The sequence below is a fragment of the Conger conger genome, chromosome 9, assembly GCF_963514075.1.
Source record: "Conger conger chromosome 9, fConCon1.1, whole genome shotgun sequence".
Classification (NCBI taxonomy): domain Eukaryota; kingdom Metazoa; phylum Chordata; class Actinopteri; order Anguilliformes; family Congridae; genus Conger; species Conger conger.
The window spans coordinates 18,259,907-18,278,330 of NC_083768.1; the positions used below are offsets into that span (position 1 = coordinate 18,259,907).

Consider the following 18,424-nt stretch of genomic DNA (forward strand, 5'->3'; position numbering starts at 1 on the left):
CCAATCAACCAAAGTCTGAGGATGTCCAAGCTTATAGCAGACATGTTTGTCTTTGCCCTCCTTTCCCTGTACCCATCTAAATTCATGTTGTTATTTAGTGAAAGCGGTGTGCCTCGGTGCCCCAGGTGCGCTCTCTCTGTGCGAGAGAGAAGCGGCACCGGGCAGGCGTGAGTTTGGCCGAAGAGCAGTGGCTGGGCTTTGTTTTTGTAGCCCAACAGGGCTGTTAGGCGATGCAAAATATACCGCGCAAACAAACAGCCGTATCAGAATGCTCCCATGTGTGAGGAACAGAGAGCACACAGCCCAGAGCATCGGGAGAGGTGCCTGCATACAGCACCGCTCGGCCGGGGAACGAGACGCGGAGCAGAAGCTCCGGTTATTAGCAGTGAGCTGTAGCTGCCGTCATGCCCGCCAGCCTGCCTGGCACTGTCCATGCTGAATCACCTCTGCTCTGTCGCTGCTGAACAGACAATGGTTTTCAGTGTCCCAGAATGGGGACGGGCCTCTCTGCTCCCTGTTTCCCATCCTGGCATCATAAGCAATACGGAGAGGAATAATTAAAGGTACAATAGGTAAGATTTTTGTGTTAAAACATTGTTACAAGACCATTGTAAAACCCTTTCTATCATTGAAAAAGACTCACTGACATGTTGACTCAGCCCCTGCCTGTGTTTATAGTCCTTAACCCTCTAAAGAGGTTTGGGTCTGTGGGACCCGTTTTTCAATGTTTACTAAAATAAAAACAAATATTTTTTTCAACCTTTGACTCATAACCCTTGGCTCATTTTCTGTGAAGAACATGTAAATTAACTCATTTTCATTGAGTACACTGTGCACCCCCCTACACATTTACATTACATACAGGCTATTCGCGTCCACTGGACCCGAAGGTTATAAGTATGAGGTTTATATGTTTTATAAGTATAAGGTTTGCTGTGTACCTTTACCTGGTCTTCCTCCTATCTTGGACTATTGTGTGTGTGTGTGTGTGTGTGTGTGTGTGTGTTTGTGTGTGTGGGTGCGTGCATGCATGCATGCATGCTTGCCTGCGAGCGTGTGTACTTTCTCCTTTAGATTATTAGATTTAGATTTAGATCCACACTGTCAGACTGTGCCCCTCGTGTGGTGTGGTAGATATTGTGTTCAATCAGGGCCGTTTGAGTAATGACTGGGTCTCTGAACTAAAGTCCAGTGCAAGGGCCCTCCAGTTTTTTATGACTGGACTGCATTTGCCCCCTCCTTGTGGTTGGGCCCCAGAAAGCTTTGCTGTTTTCCGCCTTATTGTGGGCATGTGTTCATTTGTTAAATTTGTGTTCTGTATCCTAATTTCAATTTTATTTAAATCAATAAACACCAATATTGAAGACAGCCTTCTCTCCTTTATATTTGTTGAAGAAAAACATGATTTATTCCTCCCAGTTTTGATTATTATCGATTTGTTTGACCAAAATCACATTTCATCACAAAAAACGAATACTAATGAATGTGATTTAACAGGGGTAAATGGCACATATTAACCATATATGCTATATGTTATGGTCTATATTGCTTGTAATTAAGATAAGGTCAACATCTGTGAAGTATTTTTACATAAATTGTTATGACTGTTTGTTTTAAGACCCCAATAATGGTATGGGTCCACCAGACCCGCGAAAAGGTCCTGAGTAACAGAAATATGTCCGCCGTACAAGGGTTAAATTAGCTTTTCAAAACATTGTACAGCTGTACAGTAATTCAAGCTCATTGGTTAAAAGTACCACAGCCAATGCCGTTTCAATGTCAGAGCGTTCACCGAGATGGCGGAGGGATAAACAGTGTTGTAGTTTGAGGGTGTTTGTTGCTGCGATTCCGCTCTTGACTGTGAGGAGTCTGAAATGACCTATTGTACCTTTAAGCTTGAAATGGTTAAATCCACTGCATTTACCTTCTGCAACTTCTGAAAGTGATTGTTTTCCATCTCTTTTGTCTCCTTTGTTTTGGTATTTTGTGTAGGAGCGTCTGTTGCTGTCCTTGCTCCCGGCTCACATTGCACGGGTGATGAAAGCTGAAATCATACAGAGGCTGCAGGGACCAAATTTCGGCCAAGCGGAGAACACGAACAACTTTCACAATCTCTACGTGCAGCGGCACACCAATGTCAGGTACCGGCACAGCCCACGTTCCACTAGCCTTCCATAGCCTTGACGCATCCGGTGGTGTTAGTATAACCAAAACTTTTGGTTTATGACCTCTACCGTTGCTTAAAATGTCAAAACAAATTCGAGAACAACACATTGAGAATTCCTCAGGCATGGTTTCTCGGTCTCCATGGTTCTCTGCACAGGATATTGGTATTCTCTGTGGTCTCTCCAAGAGTCAGGCTTCTCACATAAACAAAGATTCGCCCCATGGCTAAAGAAATGTTGGTCTGCGTGAGTTGCTCCAACAAAGCAAGTCCAGCGTGCTGGTGCTTCAATCTACTGTGCTCTTGTGAATAATTCACACAAAACAGTGGTTGAAGCATTCATCACGCCAAAACTCATTTCACTTGCATCAAGCATTAAACTGTAGATCACACAAATTCAATGTCTGGTGTGATAATGAAAGTAGATGGTTGGGGAAATCTGAAAGGCTGTAGGAATTTTTCTCATGGCAGAGACAACAAGAGCCTATGTGTTTCTGCTTCTAAAGGTATAGCATGTTAAAAAGATCTGGTGGAAGAGTGAGCTTGTACAAAGACACTTCTCAATGTTATAATTATTTTCTTATAACCTGGAACACGATACAGGCTGCACTCGCCTTTTATCTGTTAGCATGTCAGCTCCGCTCATCATCACACGGATGCTCACTCTGACTTTTGATGTAAAAATTCCTGGCAGGATTATTGATCTTCATCGCAGTTCTTCAGCAGTGAGTGCAGTCAGGCATCGAGTATGCATCGCTCAAGCACCCGTTCCTCTCCCATTCTCATCCGGATCTTGTGTTTCCACCGCCTCTCTGTATTCTGTGCACATAAGACTCAAAAAACACATACGCAGATACACACACAGGTCCTCAGACGATTCCTGTGCTTTCGGGCTCCTGTACGGATCGTGTGTGTTGGTCGTTCATTCTGTAAAGTCATACGTTTATTCTTGTACTGAATATAAATATGTTAGTTATAAGAAGGCAGATTGTCAGCTGATTCCTTTATACTTTGTTGTGCTTAAGTGTGCTGAATTTTAATTGCTGCACGTTAGGACCAGAATCAGTTCTAAAGCGATTTCATTATCAGTTCAAAGCATTCTATCTACTGTATCTGTAGCTGGCCATCTGTTACAGATCTGACTTGCTCAGTGTTTGCAGAGCAGTCTGGACAGATGTTTCATTCAAAGTACCTGAAGCATTCATTATGAAACAAAAGGCTGGTGATTTACAATTTAAATTGCACAAAAGCAATGTATGCTTTTGAATTTCAAAATGTGTAAAAAAAAAAATAGTTTTAGTGTTTAGCATAGCTCGGTCTAGTTATCATAACAATAGCGGTGTGTTGTAATTTTAAAACAATGTAACTATATCTGGCTAAGAGGTGCATTTTATGAATGTACTAATGAGACCACATAATGTAACGTAGAGTTTCTGCACTTTGTCCTTCACAGTATTCTGTATGCGGATATTGTGGGTTTCACGCGCCTGGCTAGCGACTGCTCCCCAGGAGAGCTGGTCCACATGCTGAATGAACTCTTTGGCAAATTCGACCAGATTGCTAAGGTAAACGCAGCTCAATACATTAAAGCAAAGCTGCTATTGGCATGTAATGTGGATCCTTTATATGGTGTTTTGTGGGGAATCAAACAATGTGATTCACTGGCATACACGAGTCCGGTTCAGGTGCTGATGTGGTTCAATCACGGTGATGCGCAAGCCTGTGGGTTGTAGCTTGTTGTTCTCCTGAGTGAGCTATTGAAATGACGAGCATAAAGGAACTTGTTATAAGCCTGACAGCGTTGGATTTGCAAGGTGACATGATCAGGCTAGCACAGAAATAGCTGCCAGACAGGGTCCTTTAAATATCTCAGGTTCTTTCAAGGAGAACAGCCACAGAAAAGCACATTTTTGCACGTTGCATAGTAGCTTTCAGGGAATTCTGTTAAAAGGAGCCACAGTGATTCTCACCTGTCTTTGTAGTGGGACGGACCGTCTCAGCACAGAACACATACGCAAAACCTCACACAGCCCAATCACTTACCTTTTGAGTTCACTCCCGAATATTGGTTCTGTAAAAAGTGACATTCATGTAGTCTTCATATTCTTCATACATAGACATTAGGAAATATTACAGACAATAGGAAGTATTTATTCACACAGAGAGGAGTAACTGTGTGGAATAGATTGGCAGAACATTGACCAGTCTAGCCATTCTCCTCAGACCTGGCACCAATAATCAGTCCACGGTCAAAAAGATCACATTTCTTCCCCATTCTGACATCTGAAAAACAGCTGAACCTCTTGACCATGTCTGCATGCTTTTAAGCTTTTAGTTGCAGTCAAATGATTGGCTGATTAAATATTTACATTACCAACTGGTGTACAGGTCTACCTAAATATTAGCGTAATGTTGTGGATGTCTGATATGATGTACAGTATGTACTGTAGTTGCCCGTTGCAGTCATGTGTATAATTGCCTGACATGTGTGTTCTTTTTAGGAGAATGAGTGCATGAGGATTAAAATTCTGGGGGACTGTTACTACTGCGTATCAGGCCTTCCAGAGTTCCTGCCAAACCATGCCAAAAACTGTGTCAAAATGGGACTGGACATGTGTGAAGCTATAAAGTGAGTATATCCATACCTTGCAAAAAAGAAAATCAGTGTTCGATTCGGTTAGACTCTGACACAGTGAAATTTACTCTGATGTCCTTTTTATCCATTTTATAATGGATTTCTGGAACATTGAATCTGGAGTTGTCATCGTGTTGGGGGAGGATTTTTGAAATTCTGCAACTTTTGATCAAAGTGTTCTTTGAGTTTAAAAATGGGAGCCAAGCAGAAAAATGTGACTCTCATACTGAGAGCTCTTAGCAGGGCCCCAGCTGTGGTGTCTCTCCAGCATAAACACAACTTGAATCGGAATTGATAAGGTTATCCACGTCAGTTCATGTCTGATTGTGCTCAGGCAAACCTGGCAGAAAACCGCATTCACTGAGTATGTGTGTGTGTGTGTGAGTGTGTGTGTGTGTGTGTGTGTCCCTGTACACGCCCCCACCGTTTGCACACCGGCATAATTGCCTGAAAAATACCCAATTTCCTCTTTTTTAGTTTGGAAAAACTGCCCAGAATATTGACATCTTCACCTGCCGATAAAGCAGGCTATTAAGGCTGTTTATGTATTCATATAATCATGAATTGCAGTAAAATCGCACATGGCATTGTTAATGCTGGTTTTAGGAGATGGAATATAGAGACATACACATGCACACACACACACACACACATACGTATACACACACACCTCACACATGCACGCACACACACACACACACATACACACACACTCACACACACACGCACCCACACACACACACACACCACACATGCACACACACACATGCATGCACACACACACATATACACACACACACCACACATGCACACACACACGCGCGCACACACAAACTCATTGTTGTATCGAACAGAACAAGCCCATAGCAGTAGTGTGGGCAGTTTGGGTAACAGCAGTTACTCAGCACCTGTAGGCTACCAATGTGAAATATGGAAATGACTGAATTACGTGAGCAGCCATTAGAGCACAGCAAGAGTGAACCGTGATAATTTGAGAAGAATGAACAAGTTGTTTTGAAAATGAATGACTGGAACCAAAACGTATTTCATTTCTAGATCAGAGCAGCTGTAAATGTTTGATTTCCAACAATGGATTGAACATTTACCAGCTGTATTGCACATAAAAACAGGGTTTGACTCTGTTTGGGCGATGAAACAGTCATGTCATGGTGTGTCATTCCATTTTATTCCGTTTAATTTGTGTCGCATTGGGAACAGAATTCCAACAATTCCATGACAAGATCTCAAAACAGAAAATTCAGTGTGGGTGTGCAGAAATTGCAGGATTCTGGCTTCGGTGTGAACAGTCAATCTTGTTCCAGAATGGTTTCTGGTAAAGGTTAACATGTATAAATCTGTAATTATTTTATTGAGGCTGTTCCCTTTATTGTTGTGTAAAATCTTTGTTTATGACTGTTCTTTTCCAGCAACCCTTAGAGTTTTCCTTATTAATATTCTGCCAGTCTTTGCATCTCCTCTCTCATGCCAGACACAGATGCCTGAAGAATTCCCCTGATTTGTCAGGCTAAAGGTCTTTCAGGGGTTTAGGGGAAGCAGGGATAAGCTTCTGTATTCTAGTTGCGACAGATAAATAAATGCCAAGACCTGAGAAATGCCTCAGAAATGAGATTTGCAGTAGAATACATACTGTATATAAAGATTTATTTAAAAAAAACTTTTTCCAGTTTTTTACCATTGGTAATATATTCTAAAAGAAGAAAATATACATATTATTGCATTCAGGAATTTCATAATTATTCATGTCATGTCTAAATATAGAATGTTTGCTCTTGTGGTAAATAAAAACAGTTTTTGCTTTTTGTTTCTTTATGAAAGGAAAGTGCGGGACGCCACTGGAGTAGACATTAACATGCGAGTCGGAGTCCACTCAGGCAATGTTCTGTGTGGCGTCATTGGGCTTCAGAAATGGCAGTACGATGTTTGGTCACATGATGTCACACTGGCCAATCACATGGAGGCTGGAGGTGTGCCTGGGTAAGCAGATATATGAAATGTAATGAAAAAATGTACTTATTTAAAATGTGTCTCCGTTCAAGCTGCGCTTATTTCATATACCGCACAGCTTATTTGTGTACCGTTTTATCTGTGTTTATCTGAGTGCTACATAAGCATTACCTGCTTTTCTGTTGCTATGAAGGGATTGAAATCATGGTGATTGGCTGGTGGAAGTAAGCCAGCAGGTAGCATTGACTCACAGCATAGTTTCTTTCGAGCTCTCAAAAGAACGTCTCATGTTCCCTCCCAAAGGCGTGTCCACATCTCCTCGGAAACGCTGGAGCACCTGAAAGGGGCGTACAAAGTAGAGGATGGGGACGGGCAGAACCGAGACCCCTATCTGAAGGAGCATGGGGTCGTCACCTTCCTGGTCATCAACCCCAAGGTAAGGGGTTGACAGGCCTCCTCCTGGAAGTATGTAAAAGTAAGAAAAGTCACAGACTACAAACGTTTGCTGTGGACTTTGCAATATGTCATGTCATTAATTATGATGGAAATAATCACCTGTAACAGATTTTTCACTTACAAAGCTGGAAATGAGTAGTGTTTGGAAAGGGCAAAGTTTGGAATTAAATCTTCAGGCCAAACCAAGTGGAACGAGAGAGAGATTAATGCCTGAGTCCGAGGTGGGATTTGTAACTCCGGCCTCTAACTCGTCCAAATATTTCTTGAATGAACGCGTTACCAGTTAAGATGCCCCTAGCCAATGGCAACGAGGGTTATGTCATTAGGGAGCGTTGTGGCGGTAACCTGCTACAGGCCTTCGCCTTCCTGCACTTCACTGTGCTTACTAGGCAAGCTAACCCTGCTTCACAAGGGGTGTGACATATCTGAGTATACAACTGAACAGCGCAATTACGAAACTAATTTTGGTATAGCAGTAGTGGGCATTTAAAAGCAGCAGTGTAAGCATGTTAATAGAGATAGATGTAACAGAACTGAACAGTGGTACTTGTGGTTGTTATCGTGACAGCCAGTCGGACAGCCAGATAATAGGCTCCATATACCATGTCCAAATTGTACATTTGTGTTCAGCAGTAAAAAAACTCAAGAAGCCCTGCAGGGTTGACTGGGCAAGAAAGAGAACTGACGGCCCGTGCCCCAGTGGTTGAGACTGTGGTTGAGGTCTGATGCTGCGTTCACATGGATCACGGTAGACAGTAGACGGCAAACCGCATGTCATTATAGTGGACGAGAGCACAACAGTAAAAAGTGATTAGGATGGCAAAGAACTCTGTCCATGACTATGGTAGACAGCACTGAAAATTAAGTTTATGTCAAAAACTTTTTTATTTCAAAAAGGTGGTTGTTATCATGACAGACAGTAGGAGAGCCAGATAATAAGCTTCATATGCTGTGTCCAAATTGTACATTAGTTCTGCACAATAAAAAAATGAGTGCTGGGTTTGGCTGGGAGATGAGGAGGACTCAGGGCCTGGTGGTGGAGGCCGTGGCTGAGGTCTAAGGATGGGTGCGTTGGGTGCAGGTGGAGAGACGCAGTCCCCAGCTCAGTTGCCGCCCCAGGCAGTCGCTGGACGGGGCCAAAATGAGAGCGTCAGTCAGGATGACCCGCTACCTGGAGTCCTGGGGGGCCGCCAAGCCCTTCGCCAACCTGCACCACCGCGACAGTATGAGCACCGAGAACGGCAAAATCAACACCGCGGTGAGCTTCCTCCTCTGAACGCCGTGTCACTCTGACATCATCACATATACCGTATAATGTATACATACACTGCGTGGCAAGAAAGACATTTTCTCACTGCTCAGGTCATAAGGTTGCACCAATGGAAGGGAATGGGTGGGTACTGCCTAACGGGTGTATATACTGTACGTGTGTATGTGTCGCTAAAGCTACGTATTGTAACCTATAGAATTTTTTCTTAGTTTCTTTTACCTTTTAGCTTTGTTCATGTCACTGCAGTATACCAAATTCCTGTTTTGTTCATTGAAGTAACTACTGTATGCTAAAACCTTTTCACATTGTTTGGTCCTCCTTTTTTTCCTTTTTTTTTCAGGATGTAAGCATATGGTTTATAGTATGCATTCCTCAAAAGCATTTTCCCCCACTGTTAAAGTACAGTAATGTTCTTCTGTTGAAAATGAACTTGTGAATGGTGTACACATTTATGCTTCTGGTTCTCCTGCTACTGAGCTGTGTAATTTTATACACAATATGTGGAATTTTCTTTCATTCCTATCAAAATGGCCATTTGAAAACGTCCATGCAAAGCACAAACTGACAGATTTTTTTTCCTCTTTTTAGGATGTGCCGATGGGGCAGTATCATTACCCGCGTAGAACAGAACGGTGAGAAATGTATCATACATTGGATTCGTCTGGATACAACTGTTCAATATTCAATAAATGTTTCTGTTATACTGCTGTATGGAGATCTACTGTAGGTTGGTTTGAGGGTGTAACATTACACTTATTGATTATAAATGAATTGATTACATATTCTGTGCCTTCTTGGTGATGTTTTAAAAACCCAATTTAGTGTTTGAAAACCAGTTATCCTTTTTTTAATCTTGATAACTGTATAAAATGTCAGAAAATATACAACCATTGTTATTTTTATCTCAGATTTCTTTATCAATGACTCTGCTGCCACTTTCCCATACAGGTGCCAAACTATCACTTCCTGTACCTCATGCTCTAAAATGAGATGTTTCTCAGATTTGTAATATTTATGGATAAAGGGCTAGTCTTTGGGAGACAATAAGAAGGCGACACACAAAGTGTCCACATTTTTCTTTTGCAATAATTTTGCATTTGCGTCAATTTGACCTCAAACATAACAGCGGTCATAAACTCTTAACATAATAGGAGGGTTCAATTAATTTAAACCAATATGAGAAATGTATTGAGATTCACAGAATTCACAGAAATGCACAACAATGTCCCCAAAGAGGAGAAATCAAACTGAAAAACAGGAGGAAGAGCGAGCGCGTTTCAGTCAGAGCGAAACCCGTCTCCTGCCCTATTTATACTCGCGCGGCGAAGCGAGGCGCCGTGGGGGTTCGGCGGAGCCTTTGATTGCGCAGCACTTACTGGAGTTCCTGCAACTTCAGTCTCCATCGTGTGGAAATGAAGAAACAGAAATTCATGAATGCGCGGGGAAAAGATGACAGAGGTTGCTCTGGGGAAGTTTACTATTTCGGGCTGCCGCAGCGGGGGGACCTGGGAAACGTGGTCCTGGCTTTCTCTGAAGCACAGCCAGGTGTTTCCAAGCGCCGCGATTCCCCCAGCGCCACACGGCCCTGTTATCTGACTCGCATTTCCAATATGCCTCGAGGGGAGGAAGAATCACGTTTTTTGAATTATTACTTTTTGGTCGCAGATGTGACAATCCAAGCAGCGTTATAGAAGTCGATCCTATAAAGGTGTTTCTCCTGTAACGTAATCATCCCTGAGAGGCCTGCTGGGTCTCACTGCTCCTCAAATCTTTTTCCCCCTCCACAGAAAGTCCCAGAGGAAGAGATTTGAGGAGGAGTTGAATGAGAGAATGATCAGAACCATTGATGGAATCAACTCCCAAAAGTATGCTGCAATTTATTCATGTTGATATTACAACTGAGTGATGGGCTATGTTTTGTGCTGTGTTCCTGAATGCATCTAAAATCAAAATTCTTAACTGTTTTTGTTGCACATTCTGTACACCACGTTTTCTTTTGCACATTAAACCTGCTCTTAAGTCTTTGAATGTGACGGAGCTTCTGTTTTTCAGACAGTGGCTGAAATCTGAAGATATCCAGAGGATATCCTTGTTCTTTCACAATAAGACACTGGAGAAGGAGGTAAGAAACCTTCAGTATGTGGAATACATTTTTATTTAAAATATGTTTTCTTTGATGTTCGTATATTCTTTTGAAGGATTGACAATTTCTGTAATTTGATAACCCAAACCGCATGAGTCTATTGTTTAATTGATGGAGATATTCCAATTCTGCTTTTTAAGCTCTGTAATTGAAATCTAACTGTTTATATTTGTGTTATTTTGGTTAAATAATTTAGGAATGCCAACTTAGACCTAGATTCCTTTTTTTCCGTAGTACAGAGCAACGACTTTGCCGGCTTTCAAGTATTACGTCACCTGTGCATGCCTGATATTTTTCTGCATCTTCATAGTGCAGATTCTGGTCTTGCCAAAGTAAGTATGGTTTGTGTTTAAAAAAACAACAACAACATAATAGCATGGTATGTGTGCTGTATTTCTGCTTGATTTGTGTATGTGCATTCTATGAAATATAACATATTACAAAGCAACTCATATTCTCCATATATACTTATATTCACCTTTTATTTTACCTGTCCTGTGCAGTTCAGTTATGCTTTACATAATTATATGTCTCATACCATAGTGCTCTGCATTATGCTAGGGAAAACTATCAAAGAAAAACAACATATTTTTTTGACAGCAATGCAAATTGCTATTTCCACATACAAAACAAGACAAGTCAAGTCAACATCTTGTCCCTGGCTAGATTCACTTGTAAATGCTTGGGGCATCCAACCAAACACTCCCCAAATGTTTCATAGAACAGAACATTCATGCTGGATATTAATATTCTGCTGTCACATTCTCAGAGCGATTGTGCTGAGGCTGAAATTGCATCGATAAAACTGGTCTTGAAATCAAATCCAAGTTTCTCAAGTAATGTTTGAATGTAATGAAAAAGACTGATAGGCAGAAAGAGAGTATAAAAATACAATAGAATTCTTAGCTGGGAATAACTACTCATTTCACTGATGATATTTATTTTCTCTGAACACCACAGATGTGAAACTCCCTTTCAGGATGATAGTGACGAGCATCCATTCATAGTTTGAACAACTGTCATTTACTTTTGTCACCACTGTGAATGATGCATCAAGATGGCCTATACAGGATATACACAATGTTTGAACAGACAGACAGAAAAACAGACAGACAGAGACTGGTTGCAGGAAATTGTACTTAAATAAACAAAAAGAATTGGTTCAAAAAACAGACACTGACCCCCATTTCACAGTACACTGTACACAAATGCAAGGACCCATGTTTTGAAGTAATGGTGTTTGTTTTATTGCTTGCCTGTGCTTCACATTCTGTAGAACTGCTGTGCTGGGAATATCCTTTGGGATGGCGTTCGTCTTGCTGTCCTTGATCCTGCTCATCTGTTTCGCTGGCCATCTCCTGGTGAGTCATGCTGTCTAAAGGAAGTTAGATTTGGTCTCCAGGAGGAATAGAGGTTGAAGCTTTTAAAAGTAAAATGGTACATTTCTGCCTGATTCAATCCAAGTGAAATGATGTATGGCTATCCAAATGAAATAGTATTTAGTTTGAAGAAAAGAGTTTAGGAATATTTGAATGATTTTAATATTGATTTCTTGTTTACATCTAAAAGAACCATATTTCCAAGTGGCAAACATTGTTTGATAATGAAAACATTATTATGAGAATTTGCAAGGTGACAGTTTGTAGTCCAATCCCAGCCAGAAAATGCTAGATTGCTGCTATAACATAACTAAAATAACCTTAAATCATCTCTAGGAAACCATATTTCAATAAGATATCTGATGAGCACGTGCAGCAATATATTGGTTTAAATGTAAATACATTTAACAATTATCGTCGTTGTCACAAAATATGTTGTAGATCTGTTGAGACAGTGGATCAAGATATATGGAGTAAAATTGAGTAAATTAGTAAAAGTAATAGTATTGAGGAAAATATATCTTGAGCTAAACAGTAAACTTTTATGAGAAACCAATTTGTCGATGTTAATGCCTTGGTCCTCTTTGTTAATTATTTACAAAGACAATATTGACTGTATAAATTCTATCAATTCAATATGCAGATTGCACTGTTGTTTACACCAACACTGTTTGTGCTCCTTCCCTGAAACAGACAGATTTCCTGGCAGATGTTAATTGTTTACAAACTGCTCACTCTGAACTGAATCTTATTTTAAACAGAGAAAAATTTTGAAAACCACATTTTTGTGTTTGTGAAAGTACTCTCAAAACAGCAAGAAGATATACTTGAAAGAAATAAGTGGTAATTTAGCTGGATGAAATTGTTGTTTATAAATACACTGAAAGAAAATTGAAATTAAAATATTCTTTTTTTGAAATACTAGCAATGAAGAGTTTTTGATTATCATTACATACAAACTGCATACATGTGCAATATGTCCTCAAATTGAAACTCCATTATTCCTTGAAATTACTTCAAATACATGACTAACTGCATTGCCACAGAAGATTGTTAAAGTTTAAAATGCTATCGTGGCCGGAGACTTTTGAATACAAATTGTCAATCTCAGTGAGACCAACTCGTAAACTAAGAATAGATAAAAACTGAAATTGGCATGCCTAAATGCATAATGCCTCACAATAAAGTATGTTTATTTATAGTCATCTGTAATGTAGTGCCTTTTCTCCAGCACCTTATCATCAAACATATGGTATGCCTCCAGTAGTCTATGAGCAGAGCCCAGGACTGTGGAAATGATTTACTTTCCACTGCCTGTAGAAGCACAAAATATGACTGTGCCCCAAATAATGAGGCAATATGCTGAAATCATATAATCCCTTTCTGTTGGGACCTACTTAAATCTTCACACCAGCTGCATCGTGAGTTCAGTAATTCTTCTGCATCCACAGTTCTGAAGTACAGCGCCGCTCTCTGGATAGGTTTCTAAGGCCTCACCTTGAGTTTGTAATCCACTGGGCTCAGTACTAAGAAGGACTCAACAATAAATAAATAGCAGCCAAAACCTTCAGGTGGTGTGGTACCACTTCCTCTCGCTCTCTCTCTCTCTCTCTCTCTCTCTCTCTCTCTGCGTCTCTCTCTCTCTCTCTCTCTCTCTCTCTCTCTCCCTCTCCTCCTTGCCCTACCCTCCACCCTCCCCAAGAGGAATGAAAGGACTCTGAGCCCAATCTGTGTTGCAGTGAACTCAGGAGTCATCTGGGGTTTAGGCTTGTGTATCCTCTACAGTAGGCATTATTATTACAAAAAAAAAACAGGATAACTACTGGAAAAAGCATAAAGGCAACAGCAGTGTCCATTGGCTTGTTCAGAACTAGGCCGGTCCAAAGCTGTGATTTCAGTCAGAAACCTATTGGGGTGCCTGGTCTTGAGGTACCTGATCTATTCTAGGATGTCTTGCAGGGCTAGGTGATGCAAAACCATTCATCTCAACAAAGGGAATATGAACTTCTGGGCACAGGCAAGGGGGTGGATAAATAACAAAAGATTTTAACTAGCTGCGTGAAGTATTCTGGGTAACCGTTAAGTCACAGTCTGTGGATAATTATTTGCCTGGGGTGACAAAGCATTGTCTTTGACGAAATGGAAGGGAATTTCCTTATTGAATTTACTCTTGGCTCTCATTTAAAAGTTGGCTGATTTTCCATAGTAGCTTCCGCTTTCATTTATTAAACTTTGACAGACAATATCCACTAATTAGCATGTCTGTTCCTGTGTTCGGCAGTGGCACCCCAGCCTTATTTTTCTCCGAATGTAAGTTTAACAAACTGTCTGAGCAACTTGTGCAATTACTACTTTCCCAAAGCAGACCTTGTGGGAAAATCTAAAGCCTCAAATGTTACTTTTCATCTCAACTCGTATGTTTGAATTTAAAACAATGTTTTCAGTCTCAATGGAAATGTGGCCCACATATCAAAGTTCTTGTTGACTTTGAAAGGTCACTTGTTTGTTTTGTGTTCTGTGGTCGGTGTTCAGTCTGTGCACTATTGGGGCAAATAGGCTTCTCAGTTATGCTTTCTGAAAGTTTCACCTCAGGCGTGTTGGCTGAGTCCATACGGATAGCCGTGTGTTGTTTTCAAAACAATTCAGCCAATGTGAATTACCTTGGTTGACCATGGATTGGCCTGCCCCATAGGCATTTTAGTCAGTGATGATAATATGAACAGCCATGACACTGATCCCATGTTAAGGATAACAATGTGCTCATTAATGTTTCATCATCTTATCGTTTCTGCACCCAGTGCAATTGAATGACAAGTAGAGTACAAAAACCTGACAGGGCATCTCTAATGAAGCTTCTTCTTGCAAAACACGTTCTTAATCCATGAACATTGCTGGGTCGTGGCATAAAAACTGTTATATTTAGTACAAGTAAACAACCAACCAGCAGCCTGCTGTAACTAGGTCACCAGTGATCTATTATTCCACCTCATGTCAAGTGAATTCTACAGTCTTATTTCTTCTGAAGCGTTTGTAAAGACCACACCCAGTAATACATTTTTGTTTTTAGCTCAGTACAATGGATTTAAAATGTAACAATGAGGGCTTTAATTTGACAGTATTTATATACATGATACACAGTATATAATGGTGTAGTGGTGGTTAACGGGGTAGCTAGTTAGCCTCCAGCTGACTAAGTTCTGGGTGCCGGCATGTTGTTGTTTATGTACAGTAATGCCTTACTTTCATGTTATACTCTTGCTGTCAGTGGAATGTTGTGCATGGACCATCACCTTTGGGCCTTCCCCACTGATTGCCAAGGTTTTTTCTGGTCAATGAAATTCTGCCTACTCTGCCTACTAAATAAAACACAAGCGTTATCCCACCTGGTTTCTGTCTGGAGTCCATCACTTCAGTACTTTATTCTGTTTTTCTGCCTGCCTTCTAGTTTCCCCAGACATAATCGGAAGCACCCATGAGTATTTCATGGCAATACATTAATGATGCCATTTTAACTGTTTCTTGTACATTTAGCTATAAATATTAAAATATTTATATGCAAATAATGTTTTCTGACTGCCCTAGTTGTCACTAAAATCCCAACCAAACCAATAACCAAACCAATGCTTGTCTACTTGCTAATTCATATTCTCGAGTTCCTGTTTTCACCTGATCTCTTGAGGTTGAACAATTCATGGAGCCCACTCATGCGAAGAAAGTTTAGAGATTTTTTTGTTTTATAATTAAACTCCCAACCTGTCCATATTTACTTTATTGAGCTGTGGGCTGTGTTAATCTTTGTAAAGCATTGTCTTGTCAATCCATACATTTTACGATGAATAAGGTAATCTTGTTATAGTGCAACATAAAACACATACTGTGTCTGTGCAGAAGAAAACTGTGGTTGTACTGGTGGAAATACATCACTGTGTATCTTGCACTATCACTGATGCCAGTCGGAGCAGCTGAGGTCGGCTGTCATGGCTGAAGCTAAGGGGGGCAGACTGGGATTAGAAATAGCCGGCTGACTAATTTTCTTTCTCTTATCTTCTAAGCAATGCAGCAAATCCGCCTCCGGTTCCCTGCTCTGGATCCTAAGCTCGTCCAGAATCATCGCCAACAAACCCTGGCCACGTCTCACCCTCACCATGACAACCACTACACTGATATTAATAATGGCTGTTTTCAATATGGTAAGTGCTGTCGCAGTGGCTCTGCGGTCAGGACCCTGGACGAATGAGTATTCTCTACCTCCCCTGCTGAGTCAAATGTCACCAAACTCTTTAAAATAGAAGCCTGTCCCTTCTGTACTTGGCACAGAGTAGAACGAATGGAATGGTTCCAATGTGGTCACACGATTAGTGTAGATCACTGATGGTTGGAACTGGCTAGGAGATAATTCCATGGCGGTTGCGTTTTAATGGCTGCAGCCTCTGCAATCATTTCAGCTTCAGCTCGAAGCAGAAACAAAAGCAGGACTACTTCTGATTGATTAGCTGCTTGTTAAAATGCTATTTTAAAGCTTTGTAGCACATCATATGGCTTGCCTATGCAATTAGTTCCTTGTTAGGTAATGTGGTATAACTGGCACGGTCCTTGATCAGGATTTTGTTCACATTGTTTTTGAAGTTACATGATATTGAGTTGCGTTTCTGTTTCTCTGGGCTGCTGTCAGACATTCCTGCATCCTCTTCTGGCAAGCTTTCAGGTCAATGGATAGCACTGTTTGGTTGATTTGTAATCAGCCAATGTGTTACCTTTTCTGGGAAAAAATGTTGGTCAGTCATGAAGGATACTTTTCTGCAAACCTTGTACCTGGTTTGTCTGGTCTCTTTCTGTTCTTTGTGCTTCTATTGTGAAGGAGAATAAAATGGTGGCTGTGTATCTAGCAGTGGGGGTGTCCAATCTTATCTGAAAAGGTTGTAGTGATTTGCGTTAGCCCAGGACTAAGAACCCTGATTCCTCCATTATTAGTTAAGTAGTTGAATCGGGTGTCATTGTTCTGGGCTAAAATAAACACCTGCATCCACACCAGTGTGTGCATGTGTGTGCGTGCTTTGTTCAGTCACCACCCCAAACCGTAGTTCTACTTGAACTAAACTTTAACTTATAACATTAGAAAATATTTTCTAGGAAACCTGACTGCATGAGAAATTGTGTTAAAAAAATATATATATATTTAAAGTCAAATAATGAAAGTTTATTTCATTATTTGAATGAAAGTTTTCATTCAAATAACTATTTTCTGTTATGACTGTTTACTGTATGTCTGTGATCCACTGAAGATTCTGAGTATTCTGCCCCAGACCCAGGTCCCCTCGGGTCCGGTACACTTCCCATCCCAGATTTTAGCCGTTGCTTTTACATTTCGAAAAGTGGCTTGGCGGGGGCTACTTAAGATTCAGAGTGCAAGAGACTTCACAGAATAGTTAATCAGAGCCTAATTAAAGTCATTTCTCTGACTGGGGAATTCATCTATGACCTGCCTGCCAGACACATCTCCTTGTTTGAGAAAAAAAGTACCCACAGCCATTCACAAATTATTTGTTGACCTCCCTTTTTTAAATGCAGGAACTATAGCTACACGACTGCGATTGCCAGGAGGGGAAAACTAAAGAAAACATACCAAAATAACTTATTGTATTTCTCATTGAAGAATGTTAAGCATGAATATGCTCTTTTTAGAAAGCTATAAGATTTCAGCTTTAGCAGTTGTGAATTGTATGCACATTGGTAAGCAGTAAGCATTTGAGTCACATGCTTAACTCAGACTTCTGTGCTTAAAGTTATTAAACACATTTTTCATTCTCATTAGTCTCCCAGATGAGAGAGAAAGGCTGATCGAATGACATGAGATTTATGTTGCTCTGACCTCACATTTTACCTTCTGGAAAATGCGATAAAGTCCAGAGAGCTAGCTCCGCATTTAGACCTTGACGTGAATCGATTGGCAGATTATGATCTTTCTTTTTCTCATGCCATCAGTCCAGCTCATTGAACCCCAATGAGGTCTCTGCTCACTGATAGATTGGGCTCGCTCTGTTTTGTGCTGAATCAGTGCAAACTGATTTCTAAAATTCGTCTTTCAGACTACACCGTTAGAATAATAATGAACAGACAACCTTTAAAGAACAAGGGACAGGTAAAGTGATGAACATGTTAACTTGCAGTGTCTGAAAGTGTTTTGACAGTGACCCAATTTGTTTTGTTTTGGCTCTACAGTGGCAAGAAAAAGTATGTGAACCCTTTGGAATTTCCTGGTTTTCTACATTAATTGGTCATAAAATCTATCTTATCATCATCAAGTCACAAATATAGACAAACTCAATGTACTGACACACAATTATAATCTGTCATGTCTTATATTCATATTGAACACACCCATGTAACATTCAAGGGCTGGTGGGGAAAAAGT

The 18,424-nt window shown here is 40.6% G+C and overlaps 1 protein-coding gene across 3 annotated transcripts in view; it reads left to right on the plus strand.

The window, feature by feature from the left end:
* The window catches only part of adcy2b (adenylate cyclase 2b (brain)), a 68,480-nt gene that overhangs the window by 36,992 nt on the left and 13,064 nt on the right, over window positions 1-18,424 (plus strand). For all 3 annotated transcript variants that reach the window (XR_009709551.1, XR_009709552.1, XM_061254326.1), the window contains exons 5-16: window positions 1,993-2,141; window positions 3,618-3,729; window positions 4,666-4,793; window positions 6,636-6,794; window positions 7,068-7,200; window positions 8,302-8,478; window positions 9,079-9,122; window positions 10,278-10,355; window positions 10,543-10,612; window positions 10,868-10,965; window positions 11,910-11,994; window positions 16,065-16,202. Coding sequence is in view for 1 of the 3 variants with exons in the window: in XM_061254326.1 (XP_061110310.1) it covers window positions 1,993-2,141; window positions 3,618-3,729; window positions 4,666-4,793; window positions 6,636-6,794; window positions 7,068-7,200; window positions 8,302-8,478; window positions 9,079-9,122; window positions 10,278-10,355; window positions 10,543-10,612; window positions 10,868-10,965; window positions 11,910-11,994; window positions 16,065-16,202 (1,371 nt within the window). In the remaining 2 variants the exon portion in view is untranslated. The remainder of the gene's footprint in view (window positions 1-1,992; window positions 2,142-3,617; window positions 3,730-4,665; window positions 4,794-6,635; window positions 6,795-7,067; window positions 7,201-8,301; window positions 8,479-9,078; window positions 9,123-10,277; window positions 10,356-10,542; window positions 10,613-10,867; window positions 10,966-11,909; window positions 11,995-16,064; window positions 16,203-18,424) is intronic.